This window comes from Giraffa tippelskirchi, chromosome 13 (assembly GCF_054371585.1).
Source record: "Giraffa tippelskirchi isolate mGirTip1 chromosome 13, T2T-mGirTip1v1.2.pri, whole genome shotgun sequence".
Classification (NCBI taxonomy): Eukaryota; Metazoa; Chordata; class Mammalia; order Artiodactyla; family Giraffidae; genus Giraffa; species Giraffa tippelskirchi.
Genome location: NC_137287.1, coordinates 40609649 through 40633480, shown reverse-complemented (window position 1 = coordinate 40633480; position 23832 = coordinate 40609649). Strand labels below are relative to the sequence as shown.

The 23832-nt window shown below is 54.9% G+C and overlaps 1 protein-coding gene and 1 long non-coding RNA gene across 7 annotated transcripts; one reads left to right on the top strand and one right to left on the bottom strand.

Moving 5' to 3' along the window:
* Window positions 1-6823: 6823 nt before the first annotated feature.
* On the bottom strand, window positions 6824-23757 carry LOC145531893 (mastin-like). 6 transcript variants are annotated; one of them, XM_081555702.1, is made up of 15 exons: window positions 23132-23757; window positions 21690-21797; window positions 20040-20166; window positions 19843-19947; window positions 17103-19385; window positions 15825-15978; window positions 14724-15212; window positions 14051-14112; window positions 12781-12847; window positions 12447-12630; window positions 12180-12255; window positions 11981-12065; window positions 7638-7715; window positions 7319-7479; window positions 6824-7233 (listed from the first exon to the last, which is right to left on the bottom strand). In XM_081555702.1, the coding sequence occupies exons 7-15, from the start codon at window positions 14839-14841 to the stop codon at window positions 7066-7068; spliced, it is 999 nt and encodes a 332-aa protein (XP_081411828.1). In that variant the 5' UTR covers window positions 14842-15212; window positions 15825-15978; window positions 17103-19385; window positions 19843-19947; window positions 20040-20166; window positions 21690-21797; window positions 23132-23757; the 3' UTR covers window positions 6824-7065. The 6 variants fall into 6 exon arrangements, with proteins under 6 accessions (XP_081411828.1, XP_081411833.1, XP_081411829.1 ...); XM_081555707.1 differs by lacking the exons at window positions 14724-15212; window positions 15825-15978; window positions 17103-19385; ... (2 more) ...; window positions 21690-21797; window positions 23132-23757 and having other exon boundaries at window positions 12781-12894; window positions 14051-14095; XM_081555703.1 differs by lacking the exons at window positions 14724-15212; window positions 15825-15978; window positions 17103-19385; ... (2 more) ...; window positions 21690-21797; window positions 23132-23757 and having other exon boundaries at window positions 11981-12255; window positions 12781-12894; window positions 14051-14095.
* On the top strand, window positions 14326-17932 carry LOC145531895 (uncharacterized). The gene is made up of 2 exons (XR_014072842.1): window positions 14326-14683; window positions 15147-17932. It is a non-coding gene; the product is annotated as an uncharacterized LOC145531895 (long non-coding RNA).
* Window positions 23758-23832: the final 75 nt, after the last annotated feature.

Below are 23832 nucleotides of genomic sequence, written 5' to 3'. Positions count from 1 at the left end.
CAGGGGGTTTCCTTAATCGGAGGCGGGGTGGTAAGGCCCTGCTCTTCTGGGTACCGGTCACCCCCAGGGACCAAGGGCTGCTCCCCAGCCTGGAGCCCAGCACCTGGGCTGATGACCCTCCTGAAGTCTCTCCCAGACCCTGAGGTCTCACAGTTACTGACGCCAATGGAGGCTCCAGATCCAGGACGAAGGAACGTTCCAGCACTGAGTGTGTGGGCTGGGCAGTCAGGGCCCACGGGAACACTGGGGACCCGGGCATCTCCGGGGTGTGTGGTCTCAGTGTCACCCTGACCACAGCCTCTGAGGGCAGGACGGGTCTGGGGACATGTTGGCTGGAGGGTCAGCTCAGGGCCTGTTTGTTCTCAGGTTTGAGGTTGGGAAAGAATCAGAGGATGAGGGGTGAGGGTTTCCCTGGGCCCCTCCCTGGTCCCGGTTCCCAGTCCTTTGGGAGCTGGCACCCCTTTGCCTGGACCCATTTGCGAGGTGTCTTCTAGGAGAGCCTGGAGTCCAGAGGGACCCCTGTGCATGGGGAGGTGCGTGCATTTGAGGGAACTCAGCCAGACTCAGGAGGGCCAGAGATGATTCTCCCAATTTCCCAGGGAGCCCGGGTCCCCTGTGTGGCCTGAGTGATGTCCCCTGCATTCCTGTGTTAAAGCTCCGGCCCCCACTCCTCAGGATGTGACTGTATTTGGAGAGGGGGTCGTTAGAGAGGTCATTGGGGGGAGGGTCTAATCAACATGGCTGGTGTCCTTAGGAGAAGGACACAGACACGCATGGGGAGACCTCGGAGGACCCGGGGAGAAGGTGCCATGTGCAGGCCGAGGACAGAGGTCTCTGGAGGGCCAGGCTTGCCCCAGCAGGTCTCCACGTCCAGAACCGGGACTGGGAGGAGACACACTCCTGCCCGGTGTGCGGGGCTTGACTCTGCAGACTAGTGTCCCCCTAGCCCCCCCACTTCCCATCAGCCCACAGGGACGAGGACCAGGGAGGGTGGGGTCATGCTGAGCTGCAGCCTCTTGATGGAGCTGCGATGCTCTGAAGGCTTGGGGCTCCTGTCAATGTTCCGCTCTGTGCAGGGTTCCCAGCCAGTGCCCGTGTCACCCGAGGATGGGGGCCTTCAGGACCAGGCCCTGGGCCCCCGGGGACATTGTGTCTAAGGCCTGCTGGGCCACCTGCAGCCCCGCACAGTGTTGCAAGAGGAAATTAGGTGATGGGCCTGTGGGCATTACCCAACCCCTATCTCTGGACCAGGCCCCCGGCCCAGCCCAGGTTGCATCACAGCCAAGCCCAGAAGCCCCAGCCTGGGAGGAGAGATATGCTGGGCACTCGCCTGCAGGTGCTTCTCTGCTCGCAGGTCTTCGACAAGGAGGGCCGGGGGTGGGGCAGCAAGGCCTAGGGTTGGGGGAGTGCTGTGTTCGTTTCAGATGTACAGCGAAGTGACTTAGTTACACACAAGCACACATATTCTTTTTTGTCTTCTTCATTATACGTTATTAAAAGACATTGAATATAATTCCCTGTGCTATACAGGAGATCCTTATTGGCTGTCTTCATAGTAAAGTGGGTCTGTTAATCCCAAATTCATAACTGAGCCCTCCCTTCCCCTTTCCTCTTTGGTCACCATAGGTTTGTTTTCCATGTCTGTGAGTGTGTCTGTTTTATAAATAAGTTCATTTGAATCATATTTTAGATTCCACATAAACGTGATATCATATGGTATTTGTCTTTTTCTAACTTAGGTCACTTAGTATGATGTCTCTAGATCCGCTTATGTTGCTGCAAATGGCATTATTTTATTCTTTTTCATGTGTGAGTAATATTCCATTGTATATATGTACCACATCTTTATCCATTCATCTGTTTATGGACATTTAGTTTGCTTCCATGTCTTCGCTATCATATTACTGCTGCTATGAACATTGGGGCACATATATCTTTTCAAATTAGAATTTTGTCTGGACATATGCCCAGGAGTAGGGTTACTGGGTGATAAGGTAGCTCTGGGGCTTCCCAGGTGGCTTAGTGGTAAAGAACCCACCTGCCGTTGGCAGGAGACACAAGGGATGCGGGTTCAATCCCTGGGTTGGGAAGATCCCCTGGAGAAGGGCATGGCAACCCACTCCACTATTCTTGCCTGGAGAATCCCCATGGACAGAGGAGCCTGGCGGGCTGCAGTCCATGGGGTCACAAAGAGTCAGACATGACTGGGCGACCTAGAACACGTGCATGCGTGGTAGCTCTATTTTTAGTTTTTTAAGGAACCTGCATACTGTCTTCCACAGCTGCTGACCAGCTTACATTCCTATCGACTATAGGAGGCTCCCCTTCCCTCCACAGCCTCCCCAGCATGCGCTATTGTAGACTTCGTCATGATGGCCATCAACCAGGCGTCTCTGCCCTGAACATGCTGCACACGCTGCAGAGGAGCCCTCCTCCCTGTCTGAAGCCCCCAGGCCGGGCCCTCACCACTGTTTTGCCTGTGTGGGGTTTCCAGTGGATGACCCCGCGGCTCATCCCCCGTCTGCGGTGACACAAGCATCACAGCTTCCCGCGTCGCGGCTCATCCCCCGTCTGCGGTGACACGAGCATCACAGCTTCCCGCGTCTGCCTACAGCAGCCTGGACAGCAACAGACACCCCCCAACACAGTCATTCATCTCAAGCAGAAGGGCTTTCAGATTGTGTCCAGATTTTGCCAACAGGAACATAAACAGTTTCCATTTGAATCAATTGCTGGCGGGCTCTTTTATCACCTCCCCTCCCCACCCTGAGGGACAAAGGCAGCAGCCTGGCTCCCAACCCGCCCTGCAGGGCGGAGGGACCTGCCATCAGCCTCTGCTCCCTGCTTCTGCCACCTCCAGGCACCGTCTCCTCAGTCTTCGCCCATCTAGGGTGCAAACAGCCCCTTCTAGATGCTCTCAAAAGGGCTTCCTGGGGACTTGGCAGAGGACCAGCTTTCAAATGCTCGCCTTCCATCTCTTATTCTATAACCCACCCCCTCGGTACTTGTGGTCTGTCTCTTGGGCTGAGGTTCATGGCCTGTTCACAGCTACATGTGGCAGCACGTGGCCTGGGTTTGGAGCCCCCGCTCCCCATCGCTCCCCCTCCTCACCTGGTCCTCAACCTGAAAGCACCTCAAACCCCTGTTCTCCAGCATAAATCCCATCCAGACAATGGGAAGCAGCTCAAAACTTGGCTCTCGTCAAACACTCCCAGTGAGACCAGGGGCATGCGTCCCGTCTTCCTCTCCATCCTCAAGGACGGAGCCCCGCAGCAGCCACACCATGCACAGGAGGAGACTCATCCCTGCAGAAAGCCTCACGCCTGGCCCTGCCATCGGTACGGCTCCCCAGCAGGGCCGTGTCAGGCAGGTCCACCCACAGACGGCCCCCTAGTCCCTCCAGAGGGATGTCACAGAACCATATGTTCTCCTGACTCTGGAGGAGCCTCGGCAGAGAAAGCTCCTGAATCCACAGTGGGAACCCTCTCCACATCTGTGTTGCCAGCCCTTGTCCCCTCCCCGCCAGGATTCCCTCCCCTTCCACAGGGAGCCTCCCCTGAATCTTCATCTCAGGGCAGAACTGAAGCCAAAACAGCAGGCGGCACCCCCAGCGGCAGGCTGGGCAGGTGGAGGGGATCCTGACCGTGTCTCACAGTCTGAAGAACAATCGGTAGTTGTATCAGATGATCCCACAGGAACTGCAGATGCAAGTTGACAGGCAAGTAATCTTTTTTTAGAGTGGTGAGGAAAACAATTCAGAAGCAAGCAGACAGCCATTTGAGGAAGAGGGCAACACAAGCATATTCTCAGAAACATCACATCCCAGACCTTTGAATCAATTACAGAGAAGCTCAACAAAAGGCAAATGTCCCAAGAGATACACTCAGCAAAGGAAATCAAATCTCATCATCAAGCCCACTCTTATCTTTTTAAAAGAAATGCTATCAAAGAGAAAGATGAGATAGGCAGCCACAATGACCCAGAATTAACAGTCTAGATGATGTCCAGATGACAGACTCAGGGGACGTGAGACAGGAGACGGCCGGCCAATCAACGTCTTCTCTTACTGGGGTTATGCACAGATGTCCGTTCTAGAAGAAAAAGGAGAGAAGGCAGAGAAACGCTGGAACAATGTAAATTAGTAAGTTAAGGAGGTAGAAGCCAGTCTGAGGACATCAGTGATTATATGATATCAACGCGACGACAGTGAGCTCACCAGTTTACACACCAGCACTGAAGGATGGCGTCAGAAATACACTGGACACACGCTACTCAGGAGAGAGAAGCAAACATGGAAAGTAAAGAATGGAAAAGATACTACAGTCAAACCCCAGCCAAAGGAGAGTACAAGCCACAGACAGAACATTGGGGACACATTGGATTTCATCAAAACTAAAAATCTATGTTCCTCAAAAAACACTCCTAAGAAAATTGGGTGAGGAGTCCCAGGGAGAAAATAATTGCAAAGCATAAAATACTTGTACCTAGGACAGAGAAGGAGTTCCCCAGACACCAGAGTGTTGAGTCCTGCCCCAAGGCCATAGGTTCAAGGCCTTGTCCCAAGGCCGCAGAAGCAGAGCCCAGAGCCAAGGTCACCTCCGAAGCTGACTGTGCTCCTTTGTAACCATTGCCAAAAGCCCCCCGATCATCAATAGCAGAATTCCTCACCCCAAATTAGGCAAAGATGCCCACCCCAGTAGTCACCCTACAGCGCCCTAAAATAAAAAGTGTTGGTCGCTCATCTGTGTCTGACTCTGTGCGACCCCATGGATTGCAGTCCGCCAGGCTCTTCCATCCATTGGATTCTCCAGGCAAGACTACTGGAGTGGGTTGCCATGTCCTTCTCCAGAGGATCTTCCCAACCCAGGGATCGAACCCGGGTGTCCTGCATTGCAGGCAGATTCTTTACCACCTGAACTTAACCAATCACCTAATGCCAATCTTCCAGCAGGAATTTTCTCTGTCTTGAGACTATAAAAAATGGCTACTAACCCATGAAAACTGTCGACTCTCCCTGGTCTGTGAGGAGGTTGGCCTGCTGTGCTTGCAGCACCCGCATTATCTCTGCTTTTTGTTCTTAATGAGCTCCCTCCCTACTGCGATACTCTGTGTCTGGAAATTGTCTTCCAACCTGCGCTCGGACTGCCCCAACAAAGCCCACGTAGAGAAAATGTTTACAAGAGAAGATAAGAGGGTGCCAAGGAAGCACATGAAAACACATAGCAGACTGAGTCGTTAGCAAAATGCAAGTTAAAATAAGTGCTGACCTGTTAAAATGGCATTTTAAGGCCAAGGGCTACAGAGGATGAAGCAAAACACAGGTTTTCTGAGAAGAAGAGAAATGGACACACATTCCCGCGAAAACCAGTGTAAAAGATTGCCCTGATACATCATCACCAGAAACCTGAAACAGCACAAATGTCCTGAGCAGGTAAATTCAGGTTGAAAAAAAAAATTAGGAAAGAAATTTCAAATAAAAATAAACAGGTAGGTGACTTCCCAGGTGGTCCAGTGGTTAAGACTTCAAGGTGCCAAAGCAGGGGGCGCAGGTTCGATCCCTGGTCGAGGGACTAAGATCCTGAATGTGGTGCAGCCAATACATTAATTAATTAAATAACGTGGAAACAAACAACAGTGTGTTCACGCAGCGGAGAGTGTTGGACGATGGACACAACTCGGAGGCCAGAGGCTGCGGCTGAGAGCCTGGCAGGGAGGGGGTGGCTGTAAAGGGCACACGGGGAGTTTTGGAGGTGCTGGGATGGCCAAAGGTGGTCTAGCCAAGCCCCCCCCCGAGGACCACAGCCCAGGAGGGTTGTGTAGAGGTGGTGCTGCTCCCGGCCTTGGGGGTCCAGCATCACAGTCCTTTTCCCTCTGGGAACCACCTACGCCCGATGGTGGTGGTCTCCACCCAGTGTCCAGCCTCATCTGAGGCTGCCCACCATGGTGTTAGGCCCTCCACAATCTCATGGGGTCTTTCCCTGGGGTTTCAAGGTGCCCACAGGAGCCCTCCGAGCTGGGGAGGGCCTCACTCTGTCTGTTGGGGGAGCCGTGCACCCACTTCACAGAGGGGGCAGCTTCCTACCCCACGTGCCCCGCCCCATCTCAGCCCTGACCCCTCAGAACGCACAGAGCCTCAGGCCTCGAGTCCCCAGGACATGTGCTGGGTGGTCCCTGCCCCCAGGACCGAGGCATGGACACAGGGGTGCCGGGGGGCACCCTAGTGTCTCCAGGGGGACCTCACAGGGGCTGGGGGCCCACCCGCTGCCAGACCCCAGGCTTGTAGATGCTACAGAAAGGGGTAGGATCCATGTGTCCCCGGGCACCTCCAGGCCCCAGGTGGGAGTGACTTTCCAGGCTGAGTATCAGCCTCAGGGAAAGACAGGGGGACGGGTAGAAGGGCTCATGGGGTGGCCAGTCCCTGGGGTGACCCTCCATAGGTGCTAGCAGCTCTGATCTCACCCGCGTCCCTGAAATGCGCAGGGTGGGGCGGGATCAGGGCCACCCCTTCACTTACTGGGTTAAAGCCCCCCCACATGCTCCAGAGACCCCTCCTGGGGGTGAGAGTCCTGAACCAGCATCATGGGAGGCGGGGGGTGTGATCAGAACAAAATCACTGCCCTGCACTCACTGGAAAGGGACGCACCCAGGGGCAAGGTTAACCCTCCCCCACAAGTTCCCAGAAAGCTTCCCTGGAAAATGTCCCCACCCCCCTGTGGCAACCCAGCCTGGTGCCAGAGTCCAGGGACCCTCCAGGGTCCCCCGCACCGCTCCCTCCAGCAACCATAATGCTTCCATGCCACGATCCCAAACCATAGCCGGGGGCTGGCTTTTCGGAGTTTAATGGGAAACAGAGGGTGAGCAAGAGGCCAGGGGCCACCCCACTGCCGGGAGACAGCAGCGTACAGGGCTTCTTGCTATCTCTCCCTCCCAGACAGGGGGCCAAAGTGTCTTGGAGGGTGAGGGGAAGGGGGGTTGGGAGTACAAGGCTGGCCCCAGGGAAGAAGCGGGGTATTGGCCAGGAGGGTTAGCAGTCTTCTCATCATGCAGACCCCACCCCAGCCCTGTCTAGGGTCTGGGGGATGGGACATAGTGGCGGATCCAGGACATGTAGCTGGTCACCCGGGTGTACACCCCAGGGAAATCATGATGGCCACAGATGTCTCCCCAGCTGACAACTCCCACCTGGACCCAGGCACCATTCCAGCTGCACACCAGGGGGCCCCCGGAGTCACCCTGCAGGAGAGGCAGCCCTCAGAGCCCTGCAGTGGACCCTCGTGGGCGAGGAGGGGCGGGAGGATGGGGTGGGCCTGAGTCCCACCTGGCAGGAGTCCCTGCCCTCGCTGCCCGCACACAGCATGTTGTCCTTGATGATCTGATGGGCGGCGTCTGCAGAGGAGTTCTGATAGTGCCGGTTACAAACCTCGTTCCCCACGATGGGCACCTCCGCCTCCTGCAGGTGGTGGGACGGGCGCAGCGGCCCTTTCGGGGGTCGGGGGCCAAGTGAGGACAGGCATTCACTCTGCTCCACGCTGGGGTGTCAGCAATGGGCTCCAGGCCCCCACTGCCAACCCTGACCCTGTCCAGGCCCAGCACCCTGGGGCCCTGGGGCTCAGCTTCCCCACAGCCACTAAACTCACCCAGCTCCAGGATGCAGGGCTCCATAAGCCTAAGGACAGGATGACCCAGGACAGCATTCTCCCAGGAATTCTTTTTCCCTGGAAAAGGGACGTATCAAGGACTTGTCCTGACAAAGTGCTCTGAGCCACACGGGTTCAAGTTTTCACCTTCTGACATCCGAGACCAAGGCAGACCCCAGCTTCTCTTTTTCTGTTTGTTTGTTTTAATTATTTTTTTATTGGAGAATTGTTAATTTACAATGTTATATCAGTTTCAGGTGTACAGCAAAGTGATTCAGTTATACATATACATAGTTATACATATACAAAGATACTGTTTATTAGATTCTTTTCCCATGTAGGTCGTTACAGAGTATTGAGTAGAATTCCCTGTGCTATACAGTAGGTTCTTATTAGTTATCTATTTTATATATAGTAGTGGATTTTATCCCTCCCCAGCCCTTTCTCTCCTGGTAACCCTGTTTGTTTTCTATATCTGTGACTATTTCTCTTTTATAAATAGGTTTCATTTGTACAGTTTTTTAATATTCCACATATAAGCAATATCACAGGATATTTGTCTCTTTCTGTCCTGACTTCACTCAGTATGACAATCTCTAGGTCCATCCATGTCACTGCACATGACATTATCTCGCTCTTTTTTATGGCTGAGTAAGTTTGGCCTTGGAGTACAGAATGAAGCAGGGCAAAGGCTAATAGAGTTTTGCCACGAGAACGCACTGGTAATAGCAAACACCCTATTCCAACAACACAAGAGAAGACTCTACACGTGGACATCACCAGATGGTCAACACCAAAATCAGATTGATTATATTCTTTGCAGCCAAAGATGGAGAAGCTCTATACAGTCAGCAAAAACAAGACCAGGAGCAGACTGTGGCTCAGATCATGAACTCCTTATTGCCAAATTCAGACTTAAATTGAAGAAAACAGGGAAAACCACTAGGCCATTCAGGTATGACCTAGATCAAATCCCTTATGAGTATATAGTGGAAGTGACAAATAGATTTAAGGGACTAGACCTGATAGACAGAGTGCCTGATGAACTATGGACAGAGGGTTGTGACATTGTACAGGAGACAGGGATCAAGAAAATCCCCATGGAAAAGAAATGCAAAAAAGCAAAATGGCTGTCTGAGGAGGCCTTACAGATAGCTGGGAAGAGAAGAGAAGCAAAAAGCAAAGGAGAAAAGGAAAGATACTCCCATCTGAATGCAGAGTTCCAAAGAATAGCAAGGAGAGATAAGAAAGCCTTCCTCAGCGATCAGTGCAAAGAAATAGAGGAAAACAACAGATTGGGAAAGACTAGAGATCTCTTCAAGAAAATTAGAGATACCAAAGGAACATTTCATGCAAAGATAGGCTCGATAAAGGACAGAAATGGTATGGACCTAACAGAAGCAGAAGATATTAAGAAGAGGTGGCAAGAATACACAGAAGAACTGTACAAAAAAGATCTTCATGACCCAGATAATCACGATGGTGTGATCACTCACCTAGAGCCAGACATCCTGGAATGTGAAGTCAAGTGGACCTTAGAAAGCATCACTACGAACAAAGCTAGTGGAGGTGATGGAATTCCAGTTGAGCTATTTCAAATCCTCAAAGGTGATGCTGTGAAAGTGCACTTGATATGTCAGCAAATTTGGAAAACTCAGCAGTGGCCATAGGACTGGAAAAGGTCAGTTTTCGTTCCAATCCCAAAGAAAGGCAATGCCAAAGAATGCTCAAACTACCGCACAATTGCACTCATCTCACATGCTAGTAAAGTAATGCTCAAAATTCTCCAAGCCAGGCTTCAGCAATATGTGAACCGTGAACTTCCAGATGTTCAAGCTGGTTTTAGAAAAGGCAGAGGAACCAGAGATCAAATTGCCAATATCCGCTGGATCATCGAAAAAGCAAGAGAGTTCCAGAAAAACATCTATTTCTGCTTTATTGACTATGCCAAAGCCTTTGACTGTGTGGATCACAATAAACTGTGGAAAATCCTGAAAGAGATGGGAATACCAGACCATCTGACCTGTCTCTTGAGAAACCTGTATGCAGGTCAGGAAGCAACAGTTAGAACTAGACGTGGAACAACAGACTGGTTCCAAATAGGAAAAGGAGTACGTCAAGGCTGTATATTGTCACCCTGCTTATTTAACTTATATGCAGAGTACATCATGAGAAACACTGGGCTGGAAGAAACACAAGCTGGAATCAAGATTGCCAGGAGAAATAACCTCAGATATGCGGATGACACCACCCTTATGGCAGAAAGTGAAGAAGAACTAAAGAGCCTCTTGATGAAGGTGAAAGAGGAGAGTGAAAAAGTTGGCTTAAAGCTCAATGTTCAGAAAACTAAGATCATGACATCTGGTCCCATCACTTCATGGGAAATAGATGGGGAAACAGTGGAAACAGTGTCAGACTTTATTTTTTGGGGCTCCGGAATCACTGCTGATGGTGACTGCAGCCATGAAATTAAAAGACGCTTACTCCTTGGAAGGAATGTTATGGCCAACCTAGATAGCATATTTAAAAGCAGAGACATTACTTTGCCAACAAAAGTCCGTCTAGTCAAGGCTATGGTTTTTCCAGTGGTCATGTATGGATGTGAGAGTTGGACAGTGAAGAAAGCTGAGTGCCGAAGAATTGATGCTTTTGAACTGTGGTGTTGGAGAAGACTCTTGAGAGTCCCTTGGACTGCAAGAAGATCCAATCAATCCATCCTAAAAGAGATCAATCCTGGGTGTTCACTGGAAGGTCTGATGTTGAAGCTGAAACTCCAATACTTTGGCCACCTCATGCGAAGGGTTGACTCATTGGAAAAGACCCTAATGCTGGGTAAGATTGGGGGCGGGAGGAGAAGGGGACGACAGAGGATGAGATGGTTGGATGGCATCACCGACTCGATGGACATGGGTTTGGGTAGACTCCGGGAGTTGGTGATGGACAGAGAGGCCTGGCGTGCTGCAATTCATGGGTTCGCAAAGAGTCGGACACGACTGAGCGACTGAACTGAACTGAATATTCCATAGTATATATGTACCACATCGTCTTTATCCGCTCATCTGTTGATATACATCTAGACTGTCTCCATGTCTTGGCTATTGTGAACAGTGCTGCAGTGAATGTCTTTTTGAATTTTGGCTTTCTTCAGGTACATGCCCAGGAGTAGGCCCTAGCTTCTTGATCCCAGGTTTGCTCGTCTGCAGGAGGACAGTCAAGGTCCATCCTTGTGGTCATGGTGAGGGCCCCATGAGAACCATGGGAGTAATTGCTGGGACCTGGCAGAGAAAAAAGGCCCTGAGTCCCCAGTATCCACAAACCTGCCCATCTGAGACCCAGGCCTCACGCACATTCAGCTCAAAGGGGAATCTACTTCAAAAGATCAAACATAGAATTAGTGGATGACCCAGAAATTCCATACCTAATCTAGACCCAGAAGAATTGAAAATAGATGCTCTAATAGGTGCTGGCAGCCTCAGGCTCATAACAGCTTGACTCACAGGAGCCAAAAACTGGCAAACACTCAGGTATCCATCAGCTGGTGAACAGATACACAGAATGTGGTTCATCCACACAGTGGAATATTACTCAGTCATAAAAAAAGGAATGAAGCGCTGAGACTCACTACAATGAGGATGAGCCTTGAAAACATGCTCAATGAGATGAGCTAGACACTAAAGACCATACACTGTATGATTCCATTTACATTAAGCTTCCAAAACAAGCAAATCCACAGAGACAGAGAGCTGGTGGTGGCACCAGAGGCTGGGGGAGGGGAGCCAGGGCTTGAGAGGGGTGGAGCTTCTGCGTGGGGGGACATTCTGGTGACCAATGGTGGTGATGGTTGTACAACCATGTGAATGTACTTCGTGTACAGTTAAAAGTGGTTAAGATGGCAACACTTTGTTAGGTGTGTGCTGTGCTTAGTCGCTCAGTTGTTTCCAACTCTGTGTGACCCCATGGGCTATAGCCCACCAGGCTCCTCTGTCCATGGGATTTCCCAGGCAAGAATACTGGAGTGGGTTGCTATTCCCTCCTCCAGGGGATCTTCCCAAGCCAGGGATAGAACCCAGGTCTCCCACATTGCAGGTGGATTCTTTACCAACTGAGCCACCCAGGAAGCCCAAGAATACTGGAGTGGGTTGCCATTCCCTTCTCCAGGGGATCTTCCCAACCCAGGAATTGAACCGGAGTCTCCTGCATTACAGGTGGATTCTTTACCAGCTGAGTTACTAGGGAAGCCCTTGTTAGGTATATTTCACCCCACTAAACAAGGAGAGGATTCCCCCACATCACAGAGAATAAAGCGTCTCTGTGTACCCCTACTGGGTCTCCCAGAACCGTACCTCTGATTCTGATATCACCCCAGCCAGTCACCCAGCACATCTTCCTCTCAGGGACCCTCAGCGAGGCAGGCGGGACGGAGACCACCTGGACGTGCAGGGAGAGGGTCACAGGGGCCTCCAGTCTCAGCAGGGCAATGTCTGCGCCCCCCTTGGCAGACAGGAGGTGGTCATAATCGGGGTGTGGGATGATCTCAGTCACCTTCATCAGCCGGTCTGGGTCACAGAGCCTCAGCTGCCCGACTTGCACTCTGAAAGCAGAAGCCTGAGGGCTTTCTCTGAGGGAGAGGGGCCGGAAGCCACTCAGAGGTGCCGGGCTGGGGCAAAGCCGGGCTTGTCTTGCAGCAGGAACCGGGCTGGTCGCTGGCAGAGCTGTGGCTTTCTGTGCGGCCCAGTGCCCGGCCCCCAGCCCACACCCACACGCCCCTGTGCCCCCACCTCCACGGGCGCAGCGGGCAGAGTGACCCACCGTCCAATGCAGTGGGCTGCAGTGAGCACCCACTGGGGGTGGACGAGCGAGCCCCCGCACATGTGCTCCCACTGCTCGCGCTCCTCGCTGCGCCATCGGAGGCCGGCCTGCCACGGCCACTGGCTGGGGGGGGGGGCATCATGCACCCCCACTGTGCCACGCTGCTCCCGCCCCAGGTCGGGATCTGGGAAGCCAAGCAAGGGCGCCGTCAGGGACCCCTGCCCGGCCACACATTCAGTCCCTCCCGGGGGTCGGCTGACCAATCCCCTCTGCACCAGTGCTGGGGCGTCTTGGCGGCCAGGGCAGGGGACAGGGACAGGGAGTCAGTACTTACCCAGGGCAGGGGACACAGGTACAGAGGCCCCCAGGCCCGGAAGTGTCAGGAAGAGCAGCCACAGCATCTGCGGGGGAGGGCAGGGACCTCAGTGAGGCGTCCAGGGCCAGGAGTCTGGGGGTGGGCAGGGAGAAGTGCGCTGGGTGGGGGGCTTCCTCACGGGGGTGCACCTCTCACTCCCCTCCAGCCCCTCTGAGCCCCTTTCTCCCCAGGTAGGGGTCCAGGGAGCTGTGAAGTGCCTCCTTTCTCGGGCCCTGTGGGGGCCGAGGTCGCTGAGTTGATCAACAGTCATTGAAGAGCTCCTGCCCCCGCCCTTGCTGGTAACATCTACACTTTGCTGTGCGTGCACACTGTCCTGTCCAACTCTGTGTGACCCCAGGGACTGTGGCCCGCCAGGCTCCTCTGGCCATGGGATTCTCCAGGCAAGAATACTGGAGTGGGTTGCCACGTCCTCCTCCAGGGGATCTTCCCAACCCCGGGATGGAACCCGCATCTCTTTTGTCTCCTGCATCAGCAGGCGGGATCTTTACCACTAGTGCCACCTGGGAGGCCCAACATCCAAAACCGCAGCTGCCAACCCACAACCAGGCCAGCAGAAACAGGCCCAGAAGAACGTGAAGCGGATGCAGGTTTGCTGGACGAAGTCCTGGAGCACTGGCCCAGGCTGGCAGGATGAGGGGCAGCATTCACCAGTGACGGGGCAGCCCCTGAGGCCATTGAGTTGGGCAGGGCAGCTGGAGCACGCCACCATCTGCCTGGAGCATAGCTGGCCGCCACCCTCACCGCCACCAGCGGAGGGACACGGCACCCTGTCTGCTCTGAGGCTGGGGTTCTCGGAAGCTGTCACTGAGACAGTGAGACCCGCTGGGCCATGGAAGGCAGCTGAATAGAGCCAGGCTAGGTGCAGTGAGAGGCCGAAGAGCAATGCAGGGCTGACCACCGCCTGCAAGGAGGCCCAGGGCGCGCACAGCCCTCGTGGGGACAAAAATACCAGTCCTTACACCACCCTGGATTAGCCGGGGGGCCGACGGGAGTGAGGCAGCCACAAAGGAGCTGCCAGTCCCCCAGACACTGGTCAGCAAGTGCTACCCAGAAGAGGGACGTGGGGGCCCACCCTGTCCAGCACTGTCTGCTGTGTGTGGGGACAGTGGCTATAGGACAGGGGAAAGCGAGGCTCAGGGTCCAGCCCACAGCCACTGCGGCCACACTGGGGGCCACCAGGGCCCCCACTGTCCACTAGGCCCCCTTTGGCAATGACCCGTGGACTCACCCCATCCCTGAGGTGTCTGAGCGCTGTCTGCTCACATGGACGTCTGGGCCAGGGCTGCAGTCCTGTGCCGTCACAACTGATGAGGGGCCAGGGGCACGCTCTGCATGTCCCCTGCCCTCCATTGTGACACAACAGCCCTTCTCCTGGCGGTCAGTGTCACTGTCCTACCAACAGGATGCCACTCCTTGCCCAGGGGCCTCAGGACACAAAGCCCAGCACGGCCAGGCATCAATTGTGACTCTGCTTTCAACATCCTTACGACAGTGGGACCCTTTGTGGGGCTGTGACCCTTGACCCTGCAGAGAGCAGACTTGTGGGCTCCAGGAGCACCAGTTCCCACTGAGCGTGGCAGTGGGCAAGCCCCACTCCCCTTGCACCCTCTTGCACCCCACGTGGCCCCTACACTCCCCTGTGGAAATCCTGCTCCCTCTGTGGCACCCTGCTTCCCTCCAGGGGCCCTGCTCCCCCCTGCCCCCGTGGCTCCCCACTCCCTCCGTGGCCCCTGCACCCTGATTCCACAGTTGAGACACAGCTCCAGAGAAGGCCTGCGATTCTGCCCGGGCTTCGTCCTGGAGGACAGCCCACCCCATGACATGTCACTGCCTAGCTGGGCCACCGGCCAGCGGTTCCCAGGTGTGCCCAGCGGGCGCCCAGCCATGTGCCTCTCTCTCACCTCCTAAGCTCAGAGTGGGTCTGGGTGCTGATGCCACGGGACGGGATTCAGACACCTGAGCTCTAGGATAGTGGTGCCGGCTGAGCTCCTGCAAAACCACGGGTGGACATGCCTCCATTGCCACAGGAACAAACCTCTGTCTGGCCCTTCCAGGAGCAGAAGCACCGATGTGGGCCTCTGTCCACAGGGCCGGTTGCTCCCTGGTAGAATCGTGCCATTGGGGCAGGCGCCACCCCCATCACTGGGAGGCTGAACCCGCCCTGTTGAGAGTGCCCCCTGCCATGACCTCTCTTCCATCAGCTGGGCGGCAGCCAGTGCACTTCACTCCCAATGGGAAGAACAGCAGGGCGCCCCCAACCGCTGCTACCCACCCCCCAGCTTGGGAGCCCTAAGTATTCAACTGATACTCCCCTGTGCCTCCAGATCAGACTGGAGCTGGATGGTCCCTCGATCCAGTGGTGGGTGTCCTTGTAAGAAGAGGTGAGAGCGCTGGGAGACACACGGAGGAGACAGCCATGGGACGATGGAGGCAGAGATGTGAGGACGCGACCACCACCAAGGACGCAGGCAACCCTGGATGCTGGGCGGTCCTCCCAGAGCCTCCAGGACACCCTGAGCTGGACCCCCGGCCTGCAGCCGTGAGGATGCCTTCCGTTGCTCTAAGCCCCCACCTCCCCTACCCTTGGCAGCCCGCCAGGAAGAACCCACCCAGCAGCTGCTTGGCCACAGCCTCAGGCAGGGACACCCAGAGCCGGCTCTCCTGGGTTCAATGAGCTGCACAGAGAGGAGGCAGGGAGGTCCTGATGCTGCCCCCCACCGAGGGAACGGTCCAGCCACTCCCTGAGCTGAGGACAGGGATCTGGCAGGAAGGTCTCAGAGCAGGGGGTGGCAGAGGACGCAGCTGAGTAAAGAGTGGGCACTGAGGAAGGAGCAGTGAGGGCCCCTTCCTCAAACACCCGGGAGGGTCCGATATCGGCAGTGCCGCCAGCACCCCGGCTCCTGCCCAGGGCTGAGGGGCTGAGGAGCCACAGTGGTGGCCCTGGCACAGGCAGGAGGTCACTCCAGGAAAAGCTGGGGCCATGGCAGTGCCCTACAACTCACCACCCCACCTGGAGCCAGATTCCCCTCTGGCCACAGCACCGCACTCGCGAGCTCAGGTCTCCAGGGACCCATCACTCCCTCTGGGGGTGGAGTCACCAGCATCCTTCCTGCTTCTCCGGGGTGGGGCCCAGAACCCCAGGAGATGCTCAGGTCTCTACAGAGAACAACACAGATCCAAAGTGGCCAGAGCACCATCAGGGGGAGGGAGTCTGCACACAGGAGGGGTGGGGTCCTACAGGCCCCGGGCACAAACTCTGGGTGAGTGAGGGGCCTTCTCCCGACCCCCCACCGTCCACCCACCCAAGGTGGTGGGTGTGGGTGTGGAGCTGGTTCCCAGGGCCCAGCTGACGGGTCGCGTCACACACGTGACAGCCAGGAGCCCCAGGCCCCCAGGGCCGAGCCTGAGCCTGGGGCCAGACTTCCCGACCCTCCCCGCCCAAGCCCAGACCAGGTGAAATGGGCTGGAGCAGAGCCAGGGAGAGAGAGGGGGCTAACACTTCCGAAAAGAACCCCGAGGGAGGACACTGGGGGCAAAGACAGGGTCTGAACTTGGCCATCGGCTCTGCCAGAACCAGAAGCAGGAGGGTTGAGGTTCGTGGGGAAAAAGCCTCCTGACTATTATTGGCGAATAATGTGATTTTCTTCCCGGAAAAGCCGAAAGCTTCAACTGAAGAGGTTTTTAAATTAAGTTTCTTAAAGTGTCGAGGTGGAAGATAAATATTTTAAACACAAATAAGTAGAGAAAGAAAGTCGACCCTGCCTCCCAGGGCTAACTGGGGGAGGGGCCAGTCTAGAGCCGCATCGGCACCCCCACCCCCTCTAATAGCTGCTCAAGGAATGTTCGCGGGTCTGTGATGACTGCAAAACTCTCCTGAGAAGGGGAACAAAATGCCATTCGAGGTGGCTGTCATCAAACATCAACCCTTCAAAACCCCACCGTGACGTGAACTGCAGGCAAATCTGGTCATTTCCCCGAGCGTGTCTGCAGGGAAATGCAGGGGAGGGTGGCCACGGCTCAGAGCAGGGGGCAGCCGGCATGGAGTGTTGTCACCGTGCAGATGGGGCTCCAAACACACAGCAGAGGGCCCACCAGCTTTCAGCCCGTACCCCCTAAACCCCGGCCACAGAAACAGCCAAGCAGCCGCAAGTAACTGGCATTGACTCAGGGGCGAAGAAAAAGGCCACAGTGTCCCTGTCTGATGGGCAAGCGTTTGGACACCGGACGGAGGAGACAGAGGGAGGCAGGGATGGGCAGAGGATGAAGACGAACTGACTCACCAGGCTGCTGGAGGTCAAGTGCAGAAACCAACCAGCAACATTCTTCGCCATGACAAGTGTCCACAAGAACCATGTGTGCAGAGGTGGAGCTTCATGACCTAAATCTCTTGCCCTTCTCGAGTCCCTGCTCACCCTCCTCCTCTTCCTGCTGTCCTGGGCACCACTGTGTGGCCACAAGGAGTGACGGCAGGCCCTTCATTTAAAGCATCTTCAGTGCAGTTCGCTGCAGTTCAGTCACTCAGTCGTGTCTGACTCTGCAACCCCATGGACTACAGCACTCCAGGCCTCCCTGCCCATCACCAAATCCCGGAGCTTGCTCAAACTCACGTCCATCGAGTCAGTGATGCCATCCAACCATCTCATCCTCTGTTGTCCCCTTCTCCTCCTACCTTCAATCCTTGCCAGCATCAGGGTCTTTTCAAATGAGTCAGTTCTTTGCATTAGGTGGCCAAAGTATTGGAGTTTCAACTTCATCATCAATCTTTCGGATGAATATTCAGGACTGATTTCCTTTAGGATGGACTGATTGGATCTCCTTGCAGTCCAAGGGACTCTCAAGAGTCGTCTCCAACACCACAGTTCAAAAGCATCAATTCTTTGGCACTCAGCTTTCTTTATGGTCACATACATACATGACTACTGGAAAAACCATAGCTTTGACTAGATGGATCTTTGTCAGCAAAGTAATGTCTCTGCTTTTTAATACACTGTCTAGGTTTGTCACAGCTTTTCTTCCAAGGAGCAAGCATGTTTTAATTTCATGGCTGCAGTCACCATATGCAGTGATTTTAGAGCCCAAAGAAATAAAGTCTCTCACGGTTTTCACTGTTTCCCCATCTATTTGCCATGAAGTGATGGGACCGGATGCCATGATCTTAGTTTTTTGAATGTTGAGTTTTAAGCCAGCTTTTTCATTCTCCTCTTTCATTTTCATCAAGAGCCTCTTTAGTTCTTCGCTTTCTGCCATAAGGGTGGTGTCATCTGCATATCTGAGGTTATTGATATTTCTCCCGGCAATCTTGATTCCAGCTCATGCTTCATCCAGCCCAGCATTTTGCATGATGTACTCTATATATAAGTTAAATAAGCAGGGTGACAATAGACAGCCTTGACGTACTCCTTTCCCAATTTGGAACCAGTCCATTGTTCCATCTCCAGTTCTAACTGTTGCTTCTTGACCTGCACCCAGATTTCTCCAGAGGCAGGTCAGGTGGTCTACTATTACCATCTCTTGAAGAATTTTCCACAATTTGTGTGATCCACACAGTCAAAGTCTTTAGCATAGTCAACGAAGCAGATGTTTTTCTGGCATTCTGTTGCTTTTTTGATGATCCAACGGATGTTGGCAATTTGATCTCTGGTTCCTCTGCCTTTTCTAAACCCAGCTTGAACATCTGGAAGTTCACAGTTCACATACTGTTGAAGCCTGGCTTGGGGAATTGGCAGCAATGGTCAGCGCGTGGTGGTCAGGGTACCACGATCTCCGCAGAAGCTTGTCTCCTTGTCCCCCCACCACAACCCACCTGCTGACATCCTCTGGGCTCAGGGCCCAGTGCCCTAGGAGGGGTCCCCACAGCTCAGCATTGAGCCCAGCCCCTGTCTAGCCATTTTCCCCAGAGCACCAGGCATCCTGGGAGTCCTTAGGGGCAGGCCATGTCTCCAATTTGTCTCTGGCCCCCTGGGGCCATGGTGGGCAGGGGCCGGGGATGCAGTGGACACAGTTTGCAACCCCCAGACGCCAACAGAAAAGTGCCTAGGGGAGGGTGCCTGGCAGGATGCTGCCACAAGGAGAGGCAAGGAGCAAAGACCTCTGTTTCTGGGGTCCCAACCCTGCTCCATCTCTGCTCCACGTTTTGTCTTTAAATTTGTTCAAATGTTTAACTAAGATCCAGATTAAAAACAAAAACCATAGCACTGTATACGAACAGAAAGCACTGTCACTTGTCGTAAATAGAACTGCAACACAAACTCTCCTGCTCACACACCCTCCCTGCAAGGCTGAGGCCCATCGGGACCCAGAACCTTGGCAGGGGCTGCTCATCAGGTCCTGCCTGGTGGCCTCATGCCCGAGGGCCCAGCTACACCTTGGCAGGCCTCAGTTTCCCCTGTTACCCTGATCTCGTTCCTCTGCTGTGAATCACCGACTGGCCTCTGGTCTTCCTTAGTCAACCAGCTTTTCAGGTTTGGTTGTTTGTCTCATTGGTTTGGTGCTCTGCCCAGGTGCCCACGGACCTCCGGCATGGTCCATGTGTGGTGGTGACCTGCCGTCCTGACCCATCTGGACTGAGGGGGTTACCAGAAGGCGAGATTTCAGGACGTTATTACCATTATCACCATTATTATCGTAAAACACACATAAACTATGAATGTGCCGTTGTAACCATTTAAAGTGAAGGATTCGGTGGCATTTAGTACATTCACAGTGTTATTCAACTCCCACCTCTTTCTGATTCCAGAACATTTCCAAGGCATGAAAGGAAACCCATCCCCATGAAGGCACAGCTCCCCATTCCTCCCCACACCACCACCCCCGCCCCGGGTGACCACCCATCCACTTTCCATCTGCCCGTGGGTTTCCTTATTCTGAACATCTTGCACAGGGGGTGAGACAAGCTCCATGGTCTTTAGTGTCTGGCTTCCTCGCTCACTCAGCACATTACCGGGTGCGTCCACAAGGTGTGGGGTGTGGGCCGGACGCAATGCCCTGTCTGGATGGAAGGACCCAACTTCCCCGAGATACCTGTGGGTTGCTCCTGTTTTTTGCCTGCCGTGAACAGGGATGCTGTGAACACACATGGACACGTTTCAGTGTGAATGCCTGGTTTCAGTTCTTCTGCATGTTTGCCTAAGGTGGGGGGGTGAGGGGGTGCTGGGTCACATAGCAAGGAGCTTTCCGTGTTAAACCCAACCTGCGGGGGTGGACCGCCCCATTATCACCTGACTTCACAGACACCGTCACCCTAATGCTCTGGCTCCTTGACAAGTGGCCTCCATCATCCAGCTTCACGTCCACTCCTCCACAGGCTCCTCTGCTTGAGCCCCACAAGCCCTGCCAGGCGGAGAGCTGCGGGCAAGGCCCAGGCTGTGAGCCTGGCAGAAGCCCTGGATATGGGTGGTGGGCCACACGGGGAAGGAGGCAGGCTGCCCCCTCTGCCCCAGGGCTCTGGCATCGCTCCTCTGAGACTGTCCCCCTGCTTGAGGACAGGCTTCCAGGGACAGAGACCCCAGGCAGCTTCAGGGACACACACTTTTGGTCCTGAGTGCCACTGGGGCCCAGAGTCCAGGACGTGGAGTCTGAGCTCCAGGAAGCTGGGAGGGACGTGTCACAGTGGCCTCGGAGCACGCTGGTGCTGGCTCTAAGCTCATCACTCAGAGTGGGGACAGAAAACACCTGCCCACAGATAGTTCCCGGGCTCAAGGAGCCTGCATTAAAAACACATCAAGTTACAGGATGAAGGAGACATACCAGTTGCTTGTAGAATCCCTCAGTTTAAAGCCAAGAGAAAGGCTTGCCTTTGAGCCGCTGTGGTTACTTCAACACCTCTCCATGTCCTGGTATCCTTGTTCCCTCTCATCCCGCCCCCACTTTAACAAGAAAGGACAGGTGGGGCCAGAATCTGGGCAGGTTAGGGTCAGGAAAGGCCAACAGGCTTCAAACGCAGAGCGTGGTTGTTTGCACTGTTGTTTCTTTAGGTGCAAGGCACAGGGACACCCCCTATCCAGCTGTGTAGGAAGTCTCCTTTCAGCAGCTGCTGAGTGTGCAAACACACGGCTGGTCTAGTCTGGCCACGCAATGCAGCGGGCTGGGGTCGAACCTGCCTTACCTGACGCGGGGGCCGCCGAGCTGGGGCGGCGGCAGCGCTTTGCTGCCACCTGGCGGCCGAGCTCAGGGCGAGGCGCCGCGGTCACATGGCCACCTGCCAAGCCAGGTGAGCGCCACTGGTCTCCCGGTTTTTCCGCCTGGCACCCTGAAAGCTCCTCCCCCAAGCTGGGCGCAGGTTGTGGGGGAGCGCCCCCGAATCGAGGGCTGTAGCTCCTGCGGGGTCGGGCTTCTGGGGCTGGGAGGGGACCGGGAGGGGGCTGGGACTTAGAGCAGGCAGGAGGGGACGCGGGAAGGGAAGGCCTGGCTGCAGTGCTGGGGGAGGGGAGGGGCGCAGGGGCGCAGCAGCGGCCCGGGCCTCAGCCTCGCCCTTGCGGCAGAGCTGGCTGAGTGCGGGGAGGGGAAGGCCGAGTGCAAAGGACTTGACCTGGCCAGCGGCTCTGGGGTCCTCAGAATGCCTACTGAGATGTGGCGGTCTGAGTCTGATAAGGTGCCGGCGGGGAGACACTGAATCCTGCAGGGCGTGGGAGCTCGGACCCTCCGGGGTGTGCCCAGCTCACCCCTGAGCACCCTCTCTCATTGTCTTGTAGTAGCAAACATGTTCCCCCATCTTAAGATAAAATAAAAACCAACCAATCCTTTCTTAGCCCCGGGCTCAATGACCAGGTAGGGAGTGAAAGAACCTATGACCAGGTGGAAAGGCACCCCCACCCCACGTCCTCTTGTCTGTTTCATGGGGGTTGGGAGCCCGGCTCTGTTGGGGCCACCTTCTTTCTCCACTGAGAGGAATGTCCAGCTGCCCCAGGTGATGTTATCCTCCACTCGCAGAAAGGCTCGTGACAATCAAATGTTTCTCACCCTGGTGGCTCAGCTCTCTGCAGGACACATGGGAGCATAAATAAAGACCCACCCTTTCCCGGTTCATGGGCACCCATCCTATGCCTCCCCAGCACGCTTTGCAACCCACAGATACCCCAGAGTGGCAAGTCCAGAAGTTTAGTTCTCTGAGGACAGCTCCCAAGCTCAGCAGTCCTTGCAAGCCCTGGACCTTCCCACCTTCCAGATTTTTCCATGGCAATTGAACCACAAACGTTTTATGTAACCACAAAAACGTTTTATGTAACCACCATCTCGCACAAGGCTTCTCCATATTCCAGCCAACGCTCTTTAATTTGCATTTCTTTAGCGACTAGTGGTGTTGAGCATCTTTTCACATGCTCATTGGCCATTTGTATGTCTTCTTTGGAGAAAAGTCTTTTCAGACCCTTTGCCCGTTTTTGAACTGGGTTTGTTCTGTTGATGTTGAGTTGTAGGCATTCTATATATATTCTAAATGCTAACCCCTTAACAGATATGTAATCTGTGTTTTCTCCTATTCTGTGGGTCACCACTTCGCCCTGGTAATAATGTCCTCTGATGCACTATCTTGACGTTTGATTCATTTATTTTTTCCTTTTCAGCTGCCTGTGCTTTTGGTGTCACAGCCAAGAAATAATTGCCAAATCCAATGTCATGAAGATTTTCCTGTTTTCTTCTAAGAGTTTTATAGTTTGAGCTCTTCTGTTTAGGTCTTTGAGTTGGTTCTGTATGTGGTGTGAGGTAGGGGTCCAATTTCATTCTGTTTTGTGTGGATTTTCTTCCATTTTAACTCAGCCCCTGGAGCAGCAGCCCCTGCACATAGACCTCCCACAGCCTGACCCTCAACAGCCACCTGAGGGAGCTGGCGATGCTACCCCTACTCTAGGCAGCTGCCAATCACACCTATTACCCCTTCCCCCCACAGTGGGCACATGACCAGGCACAGTCCGCCAAGATCCTCCCCTAGCAATGGCCACCACTTTTCACTGGCAAATGTTACTGGTCTGGGTGACTTCCCCGTGCAAACCTCCGGATACCCTCACAAGAAAGATGGCGCTGGCACTGAGCCCATGCTCCTGGGGTTCTTAAAACTAACTCAGTGGTCAAGTGCTGCGTGGCAGGCCCAGGCGGGACACTTGTTAAAATGCACACTTCTACTCAGAGCCAGCGAACCAAGGCTGGGGACCCAGAGAACAGATGTCTCAGATAAGCCCCTGATCCTGGCATCTGCTGCGGTGAAGAGACAGGGGAGGCAGTGTCCCAGAACAGGCCCACGCTGGGTCACTGTGGGGACACAGGAGCGGGCAGCCCCTTTGGACTTCAGAGCCTCAGAGAGACCTGGAATGCTCACCTGCTGCTCAAGGGGTCTGGGCCCTCTGGTCTTCGTTATCTGGGACCCCAGGCACTGTAACCACGCCCTCTCTCTGGGCCACGGCTGAGCCAGAGGTACCCTAGGCAGACTATCTCCCCAGCCCAGGGTAGCTACCAGACCCAGGAGACGCCCCCACCCCCCGGCCAGGGGCCTTCTCAGGGCTAGTGACCATCCTCACTGTAACAGACGGGCTGGGAGCGTTGAACACCTGCTGAGAGCTCTGGGCCAGACGTCGGCCTTGGGACACCAGCCTTGGGTGGGGCGGGGGTGGGGGGGTCTGCCCTGGAGGCCAACAGTCTCAGTACAGTGCCAAATAGGGGGCTGCCGGGGGTGGGGGTGGGGAGGATGGAAGGAAACGGAGGAAGGAGGAGACCCAGGGCGAAGGAGTGAATGAATGCAAGCCGGGGTCACCTCCCGCCACTTGACCCCAAAGCGCCCACAGGCGGAGCGGGTGACCTTGGAACGCTCCCTCTTTCCAACCTCGGGCCAGGGGACGGGGGTCGGGGGCCGCCCGACGGGGAGGCGCCCAGCGTGGCCGGGAAGGACAAGCGGTCGCACACGGGTTCGGGGCGGACCTGACACCCCGGCCGCAGGGGCCCGGCCTTGCCCCTGCTCCTCCCCCACCCGCCCGGAGCCCCGGCGCCCCGGCGCCCCTCCCCCCAGGCCAGCCCCTAGGTTAG

What these genes read in the sequence shown, in the direction of transcription:
- LOC145531893 (XM_081555702.1), bottom strand. Translation starts at nt 14,841, where the DNA reads ATGGAGGCATGTCCACCCGTGGTTTTGCAGGAGCTCAGCCGGCACCAC. An exon ending in ACCCAGACCGGCTGATGAAG is followed by an intron (nt 12,066 to 12,179) that starts GTGACTGAGATC and finishes CTGCACGTCCAG; the next exon opens with GTGGTCTCCGTCCCGCCTGC. An exon ending in GGGTGATATCAGAATCAGAG is followed by an intron (nt 7,716 to 11,980) that starts GTACGGTTCTGG and finishes TCCCTTTTCCAG; the next exon opens with GGAAAAAGAATTCCTGGGAG.